General features: G+C 39.8%; 1 protein-coding gene across 1 annotated transcript; it reads right to left on the reverse strand.

The window, feature by feature from the left end:
• Window positions 1-2,745: 2,745 nt before the first annotated feature.
• LOC125486923 (probable G-protein coupled receptor 139) lies at window positions 2,746-10,988 on the reverse strand. The gene is made up of 3 exons (XM_048616482.1): window positions 10,980-10,988; window positions 9,462-9,588; window positions 2,746-3,629 (listed from the first exon to the last, which is right to left on the reverse strand). The coding sequence occupies exons 1-3, from the start codon at window positions 10,986-10,988 to the stop codon at window positions 2,746-2,748; spliced, it is 1,020 nt and encodes a 339-aa protein (XP_048472439.1).
• Window positions 10,989-15,323: the final 4,335 nt, after the last annotated feature.

The following is a 15,323-nucleotide window of genomic DNA, read 5'->3' on the forward strand; positions in this document are numbered from 1 at the left end:
CCAACCTCCCATCCATGGATTCCACTTACACTTCTCGTGGCTGCAGATAGGCTGCCAACATCATAAAAGACCCCTTTGAACACAGTAAGGCTCTTCGACAACCTCTTCCGTCAGGCAGAAGATACAGAAGCTTGAATGCACGCAATTTAAGAACAGATTCTTCTCTGCTGTTATTAGGCTGCTGAACGGACCTCTCTAACTTCAAATATTGTTAATATTGGAACACAACCCTTTAGATACTTTTCACAAAGTTATTAGCTTAAAGTACATAGACATTTTCAAACAAGTGAGTCTCACATCCTTTTGCCTATTGGGATTCCTTAGCAATGCAAGCACTTCGAGCTTAAACTTAAATTCAATGGCAGTAGTTATGACCCCAAGACCCATGGTGAACTCCAACAAACCTTGACAAGTCCCCAATGTTAATAATTTGCTGAAATTGGTGTTCATGCTGAATTGAGTCTTCTGAGTAAATTTCTTAAAATTCCCACGCTTAGCGGTCGAACACAACTGGAGGTATCACCACAAAATAGCCTCTTCTAATGCAAAGTCCATGCTTTTTGCAAAATGCCTGTTCTCACATTTTTGTTTGAATTATCCATCAATTGATTATCATCATGTCAAATTAATGCTTAATGATCTGGTTTGGAGATGCCATTTTTACGTTTACACACTACACAATTTGAGGAGAGGAAATAATCCAGCATGAGGACATAAATAAATTTAGCAGATTTAGATAGGTTGCGTGATTAGGCAGGAAAATGAGAACTGGAATATGGTTCATGAGGTTATCCAGGTTAACAGCAAAAAATAAAAAGCAACTGGAAATGCTTTGAATATTTGGGATCTGGGAAGTTGTGTTTGGAGATGTCCTGGCGCTTTGTGAATAAAACAGAACGTCAATATGCATGTAGGAAGTCAAATAGGATTTTAACATGTATTATAACCTGGAATTTGTAAGTAAAGGGAGCTTGCACATTAGAGAAGAATTGTTGAGGCCATAGCTTAGTATTGTGCACAGATTTCATCTGTTTGCCTAAGGGGAAAACATATTCCCCACAGAGGAATGCAGTAAACGTTCACTAGGTTGATATCTGGTAATAGAATTGGGTTGTTGACGTGAGAAGTGAATGCAAACATGCATTGGATTCGGAACAAGATTAAGACATTCAGGACTCTCGATTCTGTTCTGTCATTTGATCAAATTATAACTTAAATCTACTTTTCTACCGAGCCTTGATCAAAAGTATCTAACAAGAATATATACAACACTGCCATACAAAACATTCAATGGCACTGTTTCAAGTACCGTTGCGAGAGCAGATTTACAAAGATTTAAAATCTTCTGAAAGAAGAAAAGAATGTCATCTTATTCTCAGTTTTAAGTAGGTGATACATGATTTTTAGATAGTGATCCCCGAGTTCTAGGTGCTTCCGTAAGAGGAAAGGCCCCACAAGTTCTTATATGTTTCAACTAATAAACACCTTAATCTTCTAAACTATAGAAATTACAAAACTAGCATGTTTAATCCTTCAGGAAAAGCCAACCACCCAATTCCAGCTATGTCTAATAAACCCGCTTCAAAATGCCTCCAGCACGTTTGCATCTTTCCTGAAATAAGGTGAATTGTATTGTGCTCTCACCTTGCACAAATGAAGCATAGCTTATATCGTTTGCTTTCTACTTTTGATGTGATAACTATTAATATGGCTTTACATTTCCTAAATATCGTCAGTACCTGACTGTTACCTTTTTAACTCACATTTGGTGTGTGGGCGTTGGCTGATTGGGCCAGCACTTGTTGCCAGCCCTGACTTGCCCTTGAGAGGGTGGTGGTGAACTGCATTCTTGAACTGCTGCAGACAAAAATGCTGTAGGTAGTCTCACAATGCCGTTCCTGAATGAATTCCATGGGTTTTTGCCAAGAAAATGTAAAGGAATGGCAGTCCAATTCCCAGTCAGGAGGATATGACTTGGGGAGAAACCTACAGATGCTGCTTTCCCTATGTATCTACTGCCCTTGACGTTTTTATTGGTCATGGTTTGGAGGGTCCTGTCAAAAGAGGTTTGAAAATCATTAATATTCATGCATGCAGTCAAGCAGATCCCTAAGGATCCCAGATGTCTGCAATCTCTTCATTTATAGAACATTTTCCATGCAAATTTGTCAGTTTGGCCAGGACGAATTAAAGAAGGAAACATGCTGAATAAACAATGATTTTGTTGAATGATGACTCATCATTCATTCAACATGTTTCTTTCTTTATTTCTTCCTACCCAAGTCGACAAATTTACATGCTAACATTGAGCATTCATTTGATGTCATACTGTCATTTCAGTTATGAATGCTATCTGTATTAAATGCCAACAAAGGTGATATTGGTCAACAAGGGCAGCAACTATTTGAAAATTTTTGAGCAAATGTTGTGATTAGGTTCCAATGCTATCACTGCTACTGCTATTAATAAATGGGTAGTATTAGTCTCGCCAAAATTAGAGTACCATAGATACTTGAAATCTGAAATGAAAACAAATTAAAGAGAAAGAAAACTTATAATTCTTAGTATGTTAGGCAACACCAAGGATGAAACAGAAAACTAAATGTTTCAAGTTGAGGATTTTCCATTGGAACTGCTCAAATGAAAGATCATAAGACTGAAAAATTACCCTAGCTTTCTTCAACAAATAATGAGTAGCTAGCTCGATATTGTGTTGGAAGTTGAATCTGCGGGAGGAAGCACTTATTATTTTAGTATCTTCTGATAATTTTGACATTTAATCACATTCTTTATTTCATTTCTGAACTTAGTTTGCACCATTGCATAAATAAATGTGTTGGTGCAGGAACTCAGACGTTGAAGCATGTATCCAGTGCGTTCCAAAGTTGTGAAAAGATCATTGTGATCAGTTTGGTAAAATTGGTTCTCTGTAAATTGTACAGATATACTGCAGAAAGAAATTAACATCCATAGCAAGATAAAACTTCCAGAAATGGCAAGTAGTAATATGATGGATTTTCTGCGATTATCTGTTTCTGGGTCTTTCATATTTTCCTTGAAGCTTCTTCTTACCTGACTGCTCATTACAATTTGCTTGATGGTCAAAGCATTAAACAGTAAAATAAAGAAAAATGCCAAAAATGGAGTTAAAATAGTACCAAAAGACAAGTAAGCCTTCCAAGTGGGCAAAACATAGAACTCAGGCTTTACAACACAGAACCATACCATGTTGTCAATAATGGTTCCAGGTTGGTTTACAAAATAAAGTGGCAAGTTTTGTCCAATGCAAAGTCCACAAACAATGGTTATAGCCAGAATGGCAGTTTTCTTTGTGCAGTATTTTACTCTCAATTTTTGGAAACAGATAGATACAGAGCGATCAAAGCTGAAAGCCACTGTTAACCAGACAGAGCAATCAATCGAAATAAAACTGAAGACAAAAGTAAGATGACAAATGGAAGTGTAGTCCAGAAATGATTTTGGAAAGTAGGTGTTTTTAACCTCAAGCAGAATTACTTCAAAGTTTAGAACAAGGAGGTCTGCTGCCACCATTGACACAAGGTAACAGGTAATACATTTCGAGAGACCACAATTCCCACGGGAAAAAATCACAATTGGCAATAGGTTCGCTGAAAAGATAAGTTGAAAAGAGTAATTAGTATTTCTATCCATAACAGAAAGATAAATAAATGGAAAATAAAATGTATTCAATTATAATATTTTCCTCACTCTTTTTTAATTACACAGTATGACCCATCATTATTCTCTGTTATATCATTTGATGGTTTGGATGTACTGGTAATAGAACAGCAAGTTGGCAATAGTACGAATTTTCCAAATTTTGTTAATATGAGAACCTAGGTACAAATTTGGACTGGTCTTGGGAGAAAATTTGTGGAAAAGAACAGAAAATATCTTTGATATTGCAAAGAAAGCAATTAATTTAAGAGCACAAAAATTGAGGGAATACTTTCCTGCGCAGATGGTGAATGAGCAAGCTGCTTTCATGTCTATTGAAGCATTCAAAGGACAAACCATACCATGAATGGAAATGAAAAGGAAAGATGCATTCACATGTTAGCTGTCAAGTGACGACTATAGTAATAATTTGATTAGCTGTTTATTGTGCAGATGAAGTGAAATTATTGAGTTAAAAGGTAGCTTGAATGAAAATAGTCTGCCGTGACTGTACATTTCTTCGTGAACAATATACAGTTGGTCATATTACTTGGAGAATTCATCACATCAGTAAGGATTCAGAGCCAAGATTGTCATCAAAGTCAACCAAAAAGATTCGATGTCCTACACGGTCTACAGCGTCTTACAACTTTGTAACAACATGTCAGACAAACAAGATGATAAGAAGCAAATTCGCAAAGCCCTTAATAGGTGAGCAACGTCTACTGAAACATTTTGACATATTTGTCTAGGGATTGTCCTGAAGAAGTCTCACAGAAGCTGAAGCATTAGCCCTGCTTTCTCTCCACAGATGCTGCTAGACCTGTTGAGCTTTTCCAGAAAATTCTGTTTTTGTTGTCAATTTAATAATGGTTTCATTGGTCATCTTGGCATGCCTTCTTTTACACTGCCCTAATAAATGACTGAAATCTAATAAGTGAAGAAGTATCTAAAATAATTAGTGGTTGTTCACATATTTTAACTATACAGCTAGGACTGATGTAAAGGCTTCTGAAGTACAGAAAGAAGCCACAAGGCCCATCATGTCAGCACTGATTCTTCGAAAAGGACCCAGCCAGACCTAGCCCCAACTCTATGTTCATTACCCCGCATCTACCATTGTTAATCCACTAGTGGGCAATTTGCCATGATCAGTACTCCTAACCCACGCATCTTTTCCTAAAGGAGGAACCCGGTGCACCCAAAAGAAACCCACATAGACACCAGGTTCCTGGTGTTGTGCGGCAGCTGTGCTAAACTCCGAAAGAAGAATTTCCCCAGCACGACATATTTGAAAAGCGTGGGGTATTATTCAGTTTTGCTTGTGAAATTAATAAAGCAAATTGGATTGGGGTCATAAACATCTCTCTTGAAGGCTGACCTGTTTAGTATTTTATATTAACATGATTTGTTGCAATTCCTACAGAGACCTGCAATGTCTCAAGATGAAATCAACCAATTAGTGGTTCAGTCAATATCACAGCATTGTTTCAAATTTAAAACATGAACTGTACAAATATTGACAAAAACATTTTCTAAACCTTCCTTTTTAGACTGTTTATACTTTAAAGTACTGAACATTTTTGTTTTCTTTCCAGCAGAATGAAAATCCCCATTTTTATATGTATAAATTGCATAATTCACTCATCATTCAGTTCTCCTTGAACCATAAAAATACAATTCCTGTCAATTCCTAGAGCCTACTCCACCAAGCTAGATTATATCTGAACCTCGACCACAATTCCACATTCCAAACTGATCTCAAGTTTGTGTGATGTCATTAATAACTCAAAATCGATAAATCTCGATCTTGAACAGATTTAATAACTAAGCTTTCACGACACTCTCGGGTAAAGAATTTCAAAAAACATTAGCCTGTCAATGAATTTGTTCCTCCCTTCCTCCATCCTGAATAGTTTTATTGATTCTAGCATCCATAGCCAAAAGAGACTTTTTTTTTCAATAACTACTCTATCCCTCCCTTTAAGAATTGTGCATGTTACAGGGTTCGACTTATATTCTTCTAAACTCCAGATCACATTACCTCAATCTCTTCACTGTCTCCTTAGAGGGCAATTCCAGCATCCCAAGATTCTGTCCGCTGAATTTCTGTTGCATTCCCTCGATGCTCAGTATACTCTAACTTTGGCATTGTCAGCAGAACTGCACACCAGAGTGCAGCTATGGTCTAGATAGTGTAGGGTACAATTAAAGCAATTTCCTTTGCTCCTATATTCAAATTGTCTTGTCATTAAGCCTAGCATAACCTTCTTGCTGCCTCTGCATGCTAGCTTTCAATGACTTTTGAAGAAAAACAACTAAGTTTCTTATGGATATTCATCCTTTCATATGACTTGCCATTTAAGAAATAATCTGCACCATCCTTGCTCCTTCATCCTTATGGCAGTCCTAATTTATTCAGCCTCTCTGTTTTCTGTCTATTAACCAACACTGACTTCATGCCAGCCCAAATAAATTCTTAGCTCCCAAGCTTTTAGCTCTATTCTTTTCCTTTCTTGGCGTGTTAAATGTTAATGGCAGAACTGTTAGACGTTTCCTGTAGATGTGGTCATTACAGTAAATTAGGCTAATCTTCCAGATTCGTTATAAAAACCTGTGTAAATTAAGGTTTGCTAAATCGTACACAAACTTCAGCTCAGATTTCTATGTGATGCACAACAGAGATTTTTGGTTTCCATTTGATCCCTCAGTTTGTTGCAGATCCTAAAGAAAAAACTGTGTCTGAGTTTCAGGTATATCAAAAAAAAACCTCCAATGCTCTAAGCACCTCCCCCCCCCATGGCAAAACAAAGCTCATGGACTTTTCAAACATTTACTGTGCTGATTAGTGGTACTTTGGTGCCCTTCTCAGTTATTAAAGAAATGACCTTCATATTATAACCATCTTAAACGTAACAGCATTCAGAGCACTAGAAACACAACTGTGATTCTGTTACAATTGCGTTGTAGTATGAACATCTTCCAACTTTTTCCTTCAAAATAACCTGAGCACTCCTTGACTTTTCAACAGCAACCTCGTTCAAGTTTTTGTCACGTTCGTTTTAGAACAGGTACAACAATCTCTTTCATTCAGACATAAATTAGCACACTGTCCAATGATGTAAAAATCTGATAAACCTGACAAACGTAACATATCAGATGGGTCCTTTCCGTGGTGAGAGCCACCGGGCCTGTCGTGATGGTAATTGAGTAATTGGGTAATTTACACGATTCACTGTCAATATTAAGGAAAAGTTAGCTTTATGGTGGAATTAATGAAAAGAAAATACAGATAAAGAAAAACATGAAATATCGTTAAAAATGATTTCCTCGCCAATTTATATGTTTGGCTTCTACTGCCTCTTCTGAATTTAAAAAGATTTTGTGCATAGTTAACACAATAACGGATATAAGATGTAGACAATTTGGCGTTATGTGTCTCTTTCGCTAGTCAATAAGGTCTGACAGGTCTGGCAGATAATCTGGACATTCCTGCGATATTCAAATATCACAACATCCATTCTACAAATATGAGTGTATTGGTCTTAGATATTCTCACCAAGGAGCATTCCATTAGTCCCAGAGATAGAAAATTTCAAAGAAGCAGTATCTTACCTGAAGAAACTTAAACTTCTCAGAGATGACACTGCAGTCGCAATTCTGGAATTCCTATCAAGCGTAAATATTTGCCAAACACCCAAGGAGGGCTGTCTGTTTCTAAGAAGAAGTGAAATTGAAATAATCTAGTTGGACTTCAGCAAGGCTTTTGATAAAATCCCGCATGGATGATTCATACATGGGACAAACAAGGCAAGGGAATGGATGATAGACAGTAGTACACTGGGAAGCAAGGAGGATTAGAGGCACCTTAGTGCACAAGTCCACTTGCCCCGCACGATCGTGGAACAGTTGCATAACGTGATTAAGAAGGCATGTGAGATACTTTCTTTGACCAGCCCAGGTACATGGTTTAACAGCCGGGAGGTTATGTTGAAACTGTATAAAATCTTGGTTTTAGCCAGAGTTAGAAATTTCTGTGCAACTCTGGAATTCACATGCTAGAAGGGGTTGTGACAACAGAGGAGGCTGTGCAGAGGGGATTTACCTGAACGTTGCCTGGATTGGAGAGTTTGATTTATGGAGTGAGATTGGATAGACTAGTTTTGTTTTCTTTGGAACAGTGGAGACTGAAGTAGTAAGTGATTGTGATGTATTCAATTAAGTGGGATAGTTTGGGTGAAGAAAATAAAAGCTTTTTTGCCATGGTACGGATTCTATTTCTGTTATATTCTACGTTTATATTATTCTGAAATTTTCACCATTGACTTGTTGCTTAGTTCCCTATTCAACTGTCCCACTGACAATTTTCAGAAGAATGGTCAAATCGGTCATTATTTCGGATTGTGGGATGCAGGTAGAGACAAGATATTACTTAATGGAAGTCCCTTTTTATAGAGGAGGAATATGACAGATAAGTGGCAAGACTGGATAGGTCACCAGCCTGAAATCCCTGCAGCTTGAGGGGCGTCACTCCTCCTTAAGAGTCTCTCCTGCAATTACCACCCGATCACGGACTTGTTGGGGTGGATTGCCGGTTGATTATCAACATATAAACAAAAGAGACTGATACCTGACCCGTTCGACCGCATTAAGAATACATCGTCCGTGAGTGCCACAATACCTCCGACAACACCAAAATCCCAATTGCTGCTTATACTGGAGAATGCTGCACAAACCAATGAAACCAGAATGACTGTAAAATCTGACATAACAGTTGAAAATCAATTCGTAGGTCAGTTTGAATGTCACCATGCTTCACTTCAGAAACACCATCCCAGACCTAACTCTTGTCTTCTGATTTTCTATCGATTTGGATCAATATTGAAGGTTGTACGATCGTGATTAAACACAAGGGACTTTCAATGGGGAGATTGAACCCGCAGTATGCTGAGGGGCAGAAAATCTTTCCTCAGTGCTTTGTCAGAACGTAACATTATTCATTTTGTGTGGTCATGTTGATACACCTACGAGTATTTGTAAAATCAAGATGCATCAACATGAACGGTGAAGAGAGACTAAAATTAACACGGACTCACAATCAATTAAGTTGTGAAATGCTGGCTGTGAAATTACAGAAGTGAGAGCAGTTGGTGCCTTCTCCGAATTTAATAATTTACAGCAGGATTTAGAGATTGTGGGAGCATCATTCCATATATTCTATTTATGCATTAAGAACAATATCTGAAATCTCGATACTATCAGGACAAAGACGTACGATTTAGAGAAATCGTCTATTTTAATAATTGCTCTATCAATCACTGGCGCTGTAGTGTTTGGCGTTTACTATCCACAGGAGGAACTGAAGTATTTCACAAAGTTTCACAGAGCACAATCACACCATCTGCAGTCTCAAATTCATAAACAATAAGTGGAGTAGGTACTTGTGACGACTGACATCGCCAAGTTTTTTTTTCAAATTGCACATCATCCTAATTCGGAACACATGGACCATTCATCTCCATTGCACCAAAATCCTAAAGCATCTGACAGTGTCCTAATTTCACTTATTCTACTGAAGCGTCTTCAGAAGGGGAACAAGCTTCATCTTTTAAACGGCGACCAGGGATGGAGAATAATTATTTTTAAAACGTATACAAAGAAGCATGTAATTATACAGTGACTTAAAGATTGAATTTTATCTAGAAACACAACATGCAAATAACGAAATTTATCAACTGGATAAAAATAGGCAGTCTGATTGCCAACTGATTGAAACGTCTTACCAGGAACACCAATGATTGCGAGAATAGGATAGTACACGGCTTCAATCTGCGTCAGTATTGATGGATCTATCCTCCAAGTGATGGTGATGTCAGTAATTCTGATTGCCAAGCCGATGGGTTCTTCAGTCTAAGCTTTCGCTCATATCTCAGAGAAATCTCAAATGAGCTAAGTAGGCAATGGCTGACATCAGTCACGGTCTTTTGAACATATAGACCAGCTGCTGCTTTGTTATAATGACTATTGACGAATGGAAAACATACACGATCCAAGAAGGTAACATGCCACTGATACCAAGCAGTCCATGTCAACAAAGCACCACCAGACAGCCAGAAAAATTCCGAATAAAAATCAAAAACAACTGTACGCTGTAAATCCGGAACAAAAACAGAAGTTGCTGGAAAAGCTCAGCTTGTCTGGCAGCATCTGTGAAGAGAAAATCAGAATTAACGTTTCGAGTCCGGTGACCCTTCCTCAGAACTGATGGTATCTGGGAAAAATGTCAGGTTATATGCAGAAAACAAGGAGGGGTTGGGGTAGGGAGTAAACGATAGGACAGATCCCAAAGAGAGAGAAGATAAACAAAGGAGTTGATAAGGGTCTGGCTAGAAGAGTGGTCAGGTGCTAATCGGGACTGTTAGTGACTAACGATAGGCAGTGTATAACGGCAGGCTTTTAAATTCAAGACCTGATGTGTGTCGAGTAGGGGGCGAGGACATGGGAGAGTTTAGGCCCTGAAATTATTGAGCTGGATATTGAGTCCAGAAGGCTCAGGGTCCCCAAGCGGAAAATGGGGTGTTGTTCTTCCAGTTTCCATTGTGCTTTGCTGGAGAACTGCAAAAAACCAGACACATAGATTTTGGCCAGGGAACAGGGTGGTGTGTTAAAGTGGCAGGCAACTGGTAGATCAGGGTTCTTTTTGCAGGCAGAACATAGATGTTCCATGAAGCGGTCACCCATTCTGACAAAATTTTAAAAGGATGGTGGTCGTGATTGTCGCAAAATATTTTATACGCTGGAATTTCTCAGGTGTCAGCAAGATAGTTAATTTAATATATATGCTAACACAAGATTATCGCCTGATCAGGGAACTGAAACTAAGCCTCTTAAATAATCTGTGCACCATGTTGTGCACTTTATCCCCTTATGACACAGGTTTAGGTTGAAGGTTTCTAGAATTGTCAAGGGGTATACACTTTTTAAAAAAGAGTTTTCCATTTAAGAATATGATGAAAAGACTTTTTTTGTTCTGTCTCGGAAGGTTAATCTGTTGAATGGTCATTCCTCAGAAAGCACTGGAATTGAAACCCTTGCACATATTCAATGTTTAAAGCAGAAGCTAGCAGTATTCTCACAAAGACTTGTTTGGGAGCATACAGGATTGCTGCAGTGTTTCAGCAAAGCTCAGCGTAAGCAGTAACAACAGTACATCATTTTCATCTTGGAAATTCTACAAACTTCTGGATTCCATATCGACTTCAACAATTTTAGGGCTTGAGCTCCATCTCCCATGTCCTTACCCCAACCATCATATACCAGGGCTGTTCATTACATGGGCTGCTACCACACACAACCCATTGTCAGCAACTAATGGTCCCCATTAGCAACTAGTCAATCTTGCAGGCTGACCTTTAACTAATCCTTTATCCAATTGTTTTTCTCTCTCTTTGGGCACTATCTCCAGTTACCGTTTACTCCTTCACCCTCCATCCAACCCATCTTCTGCATAAGTGCCCAGCTTTTCATCGCCAGCATCAGTTTTGAAGAAGGGTCACTGGACCCAAAGCTTTAAGTCTGTTTTAACCCATAAATGCTGCCAAAATTTTGTATTTTCACAGCTATTTCTGTTTTTGTATTTATAATTTTAGGGCCTGAGCATGTTCTCCCATCTCCTTTATCCCAACACTCTCAAACCAGGCCTTGTCATCAAATGAGCTGCTACTATGCCATGACATTATGAGCTAATAATCAATCCCATTAGCAGCTATTGATTCTCCCAGGCTGACTGTTACCCATTCCTTTTGTTGCCCAGCTGGCGTGTTTTCTCTCAGGGCTCATTCTCTACCGATCAATTATTCCAACCCCTTTCCTATACCTTCCTGTCTTTAAATTATATGCCAAAACATGTCCTGATTTCTTTCTTACATGTACTCTGGCTGACCTTACACTCCTCGAAGATTCAGGATCCTACTTTCATGCATATTTAGCTTATGTGAAGAGTGAAGAAATGCTTCACATGAAGTATTAGAGACCAAGGAAGTAGAGTAGAAATTGTTTAGTGCTGCACTGGAGGTTCCAGTGAAGGAACTCGGCAATATTTGTAAAAGCTGATACAAGGCAAAATAGAAGGAAAGCAATTATTAGACAAGGATCCATGTCACCCTCAATGTTCATGACATAAACTCGACAGGTGTGACAGCATTTATGGAGAGATCAGTTCTGAAGAAGGAGCACTGCACCCAAAATGGTTGCTCTGCTTTATCTACACGGATGCTGCCAGGACGAGTGAGATTTTTCAGTTATTCCTGATTTTCTGTCAATAATGTTAGGACCTGAGTACAATCTCCCATTTTCTTACCCCAACAACCATAAACCAGGCCTTGTCTTCAAATGAGCTACTGCCACAACAATCATGTCAGCTAATTTCATCCCTATTATCATATATTGATTCTTACCAATATCTATTCCTTTTTCTGCTCAACTGCTGGTCTGTCTCTCTGGGCTCAATCTCCACATATCATTTATTCCTCTCAGCTTCCTGCACCTTCTGTCTTCAGCTCATATAGTAAGCTTTTCCTAGCTACAATCAGTCCTGCAAAAGGGTCACTGGACCCATAATGATAACTCTGCTGTCTTTCCATGGGTGATGCCTGGCCTATGGAGATAATTTTCAGTAAATTTGATGAAATAATCAAATTTACAATTCATGAGCTTTAAATGTAATAGCGATCACTATCTCGAAACTGCTTCTGCAACAATTTGCTTTCTATCTGCTATCTTTTACAAATATTATGAAGGCCCTCTAATGGAGCCTACAATGCAGCACTAAACAATTTATACACTGCCTCCTTGGTCGCTAATATTTCATGCAAAACATTTGTTCACTCTTCAAATCACCCAAGATTGTAATGAAATCAGGTTCCTGGGCCCTTCAGGAGTATCAGGGCAGTTGGAGTGCATCCAAGAGGAAAATCAGGAGGCCAGAAAGGGGCCATGAATTAGCTTTGGCAAATAGCATTTCGAAGAATCCAAAAAGATTCTACAAATACTTTAAGGCCAAAAGAGTAACTAAGGAGAGAATAGGGCCACTCAAACATCAATAAGGTTGTCTACATGTGGAACTGCAGCAGATGTTTGAGATACTAAATGAATACTTTGTATTAGTATTTACTGTGGAGAAGGATATGGAAGCAAGAGAATGTGGAGAAATATATAATCACAGACAGCAAGAACTGCAGATACTGGAGTCAGAGTCAACACAGTGTGGAACTGGAGGAACACAGCAGGTCAGGCAGTAAGAGAGGAACAGGAAAGTTGACGTTTTGAGTCGGAACCCTTCATTAGAGCTGGGAGGGGGAAGGGAGCTGGGAAATAGATAGAGGGAGGATGAGTGGCACTGGGGAAGGATCGATGGGATGTTGATAGGTGAATGCCAGTAGGGAGTAGTGGAGATTTGTCAGTGGGAACAGTGGGGTGGATAGGTGGGGAGGAAGATGGACAGGTTATGTCAGATCAAGGAGGCGAGAGGGAGGAGTGGGGCTCTGGGAGGGAACGTGGAATGCTGATACGTGGATGCAGGTAGGGGGGTGTAGGGAATGGTCAGTGGGAAGGGTGGGGCAGATAGATGGCAAGAAGGTGGACAGGTTGTGTCAGGTCAAGGAGGCAGGGATGAAAGGGAGGTTGGACGTGGGATGAAGCTGGGTGAGGGGAGTTTTTAAAACTTGTTCAGGCCATCAGGCTGTAGGCTCATGAGGTGGAATATGAAGTTTTGCTTCTCCAGTTTGCATGAGGTGTCATTGTGAACTGGAGGAGGCCCAGGATGGGCATGTCATCAAGGGAGTTAAAATAGTTAGCGACTGGAAGGTAACGTTGATTCCTGCGTACAGAGTGCGGATGCTCCATGAATCAGTCCCCGAGTCTTTGCTTGGTCTCACCAATGTAGAGGACGCTATATTGGTAGCAACGGATACAGTTGGCCAGGTTGGTGAATGTACAGGTGAACCCCTTTCGGATATGGAATGTTTGTTTTGGGCCTTGAATGAAGGTGAGATGGGAGGTGTAGGTGCAGGTGTAGAATGTCCTGCGGTTCCAGGAAAAGATGCTGGGTGTGGTGTACCTAGTGGGGAGTGTGGAGCAGACTAGGGAGTCATGGATTGAAGGATCCCTACGAAAGGCAGATAGGGGTGGGGACAGAAACATCCCTTTGGTTGTAGGGTCGGATTATAGATGGCAGAAGTGACAGAGGGTGACATGCTGGATGCCGAGGTTAGTGGGGCAGTATGTGAGGACTGGGAGGAATTCTGTATTTATTTTTGTTGGGGGGAGGGGGTTTGAGTGAGGAGGTGCAGGAAATGCAAGAGATGCGGTTAAGGGCATTTTTTGATCACTGGAGGGAGGAAATTGCAGTCCTTGAAATAGGAGGACATCTAAGATATCCGGGAGTGGAATGTTCCATCTTGGGAGCAGATGTGGCGGAGGTGGAGGAATTTGGAGTAAGGGTTCACATTCTTCAGGAGGGTGGGTGAGAGGAGGTCTAGTCCCGGTAACTATGGGAGTTGATCGGTTTGAAATAGATCAAGGAAATATACTATGTTATCTTGCAAAGTGTCCATATTACAGAAGAGGTTGTGTTGCACAACTTAAAATGCATAAAGGTGGATTAACGCGTTTCTGAAGAAGGGTCCTGACCTGAAACATCAACTTTCCTGCTCCTCTGATACTGCCTGGCTGCTGTGTTCCTCCAGTTCCACATGGTGTTATCTCTAATTCCAGCAACTTCAGTTCATACTATCTCTTAGAATGCATAAAGTTGGATTAATCCCTTGGAGCTAATCAGGTGTATCCCAGAACATTGTGGGAAGCTAAAGAAGTAATTGCTCATTGCTGAGATATTTGTATTATCACTGGCCATGGGAGAGGTTCCAGAAAACTGGAGAGTGGCTAATTTCACCATTACACATGAAATTTGGTGGGGAGAAGCCAGGAAAATCTAGACTGCTGAGTCTAATGTCAGTGGTGTATTAGTTGTTGGAGGAGATTGAGAGACAGGATCTACATGTATTTTTAAAGGTTAAGACTGATTAGGGATAGTCAACAGAGGATTGTGCATGGGAAATTGTGTCTCTCTAACTTGATTGAGTTGATTGAAGATGCAGCAAAAAAGATTGATGAAGGCAGAGTGGTGGACGTTGTCAGTATGGATTTCAGCAACACATTCGACAAGGTTCTGTGTGGTAGATTGGTTAGCAAGGTTAGTCACTTGGAATCCAGGGAGGGCTAGCCAATTGGATATAAAATTGACTTGAACATTAGAAAAAGAAGGTGGTAGTGAGGAGTTGTTTGATGTATCCGAGGCCTGTGAGCTGTGGTGTGCCACAAGGATTGGAGCTGTTTTTCGTCATTTATATAAATGAGTTGGATGTGAATAAAGGAGGAATGGTTAGTAATTTTGCAGATGGCTCTAAAATTGTGGCGTAGTGGACAGTGAAGAAGGTTTCCTCAGAGTCCAACAGGACTTTGATCAGATTGGCCTGTCGACAGAGGAATGGCATATGGTGTTTAATTTAGATAAAGTTAGATAAATTTGAGACACCTCTGCCCTCAAACCCCATTCCCCCAACAAAAATAAAGGCAGAGCTCCCCCT

Source organism: Rhincodon typus, chromosome 35 (assembly GCF_021869965.1).
Source record: "Rhincodon typus isolate 14 chromosome 35, sRhiTyp1.1, whole genome shotgun sequence".
NCBI classification, from domain to species: domain Eukaryota; kingdom Metazoa; phylum Chordata; class Chondrichthyes; order Orectolobiformes; family Rhincodontidae; genus Rhincodon; species Rhincodon typus.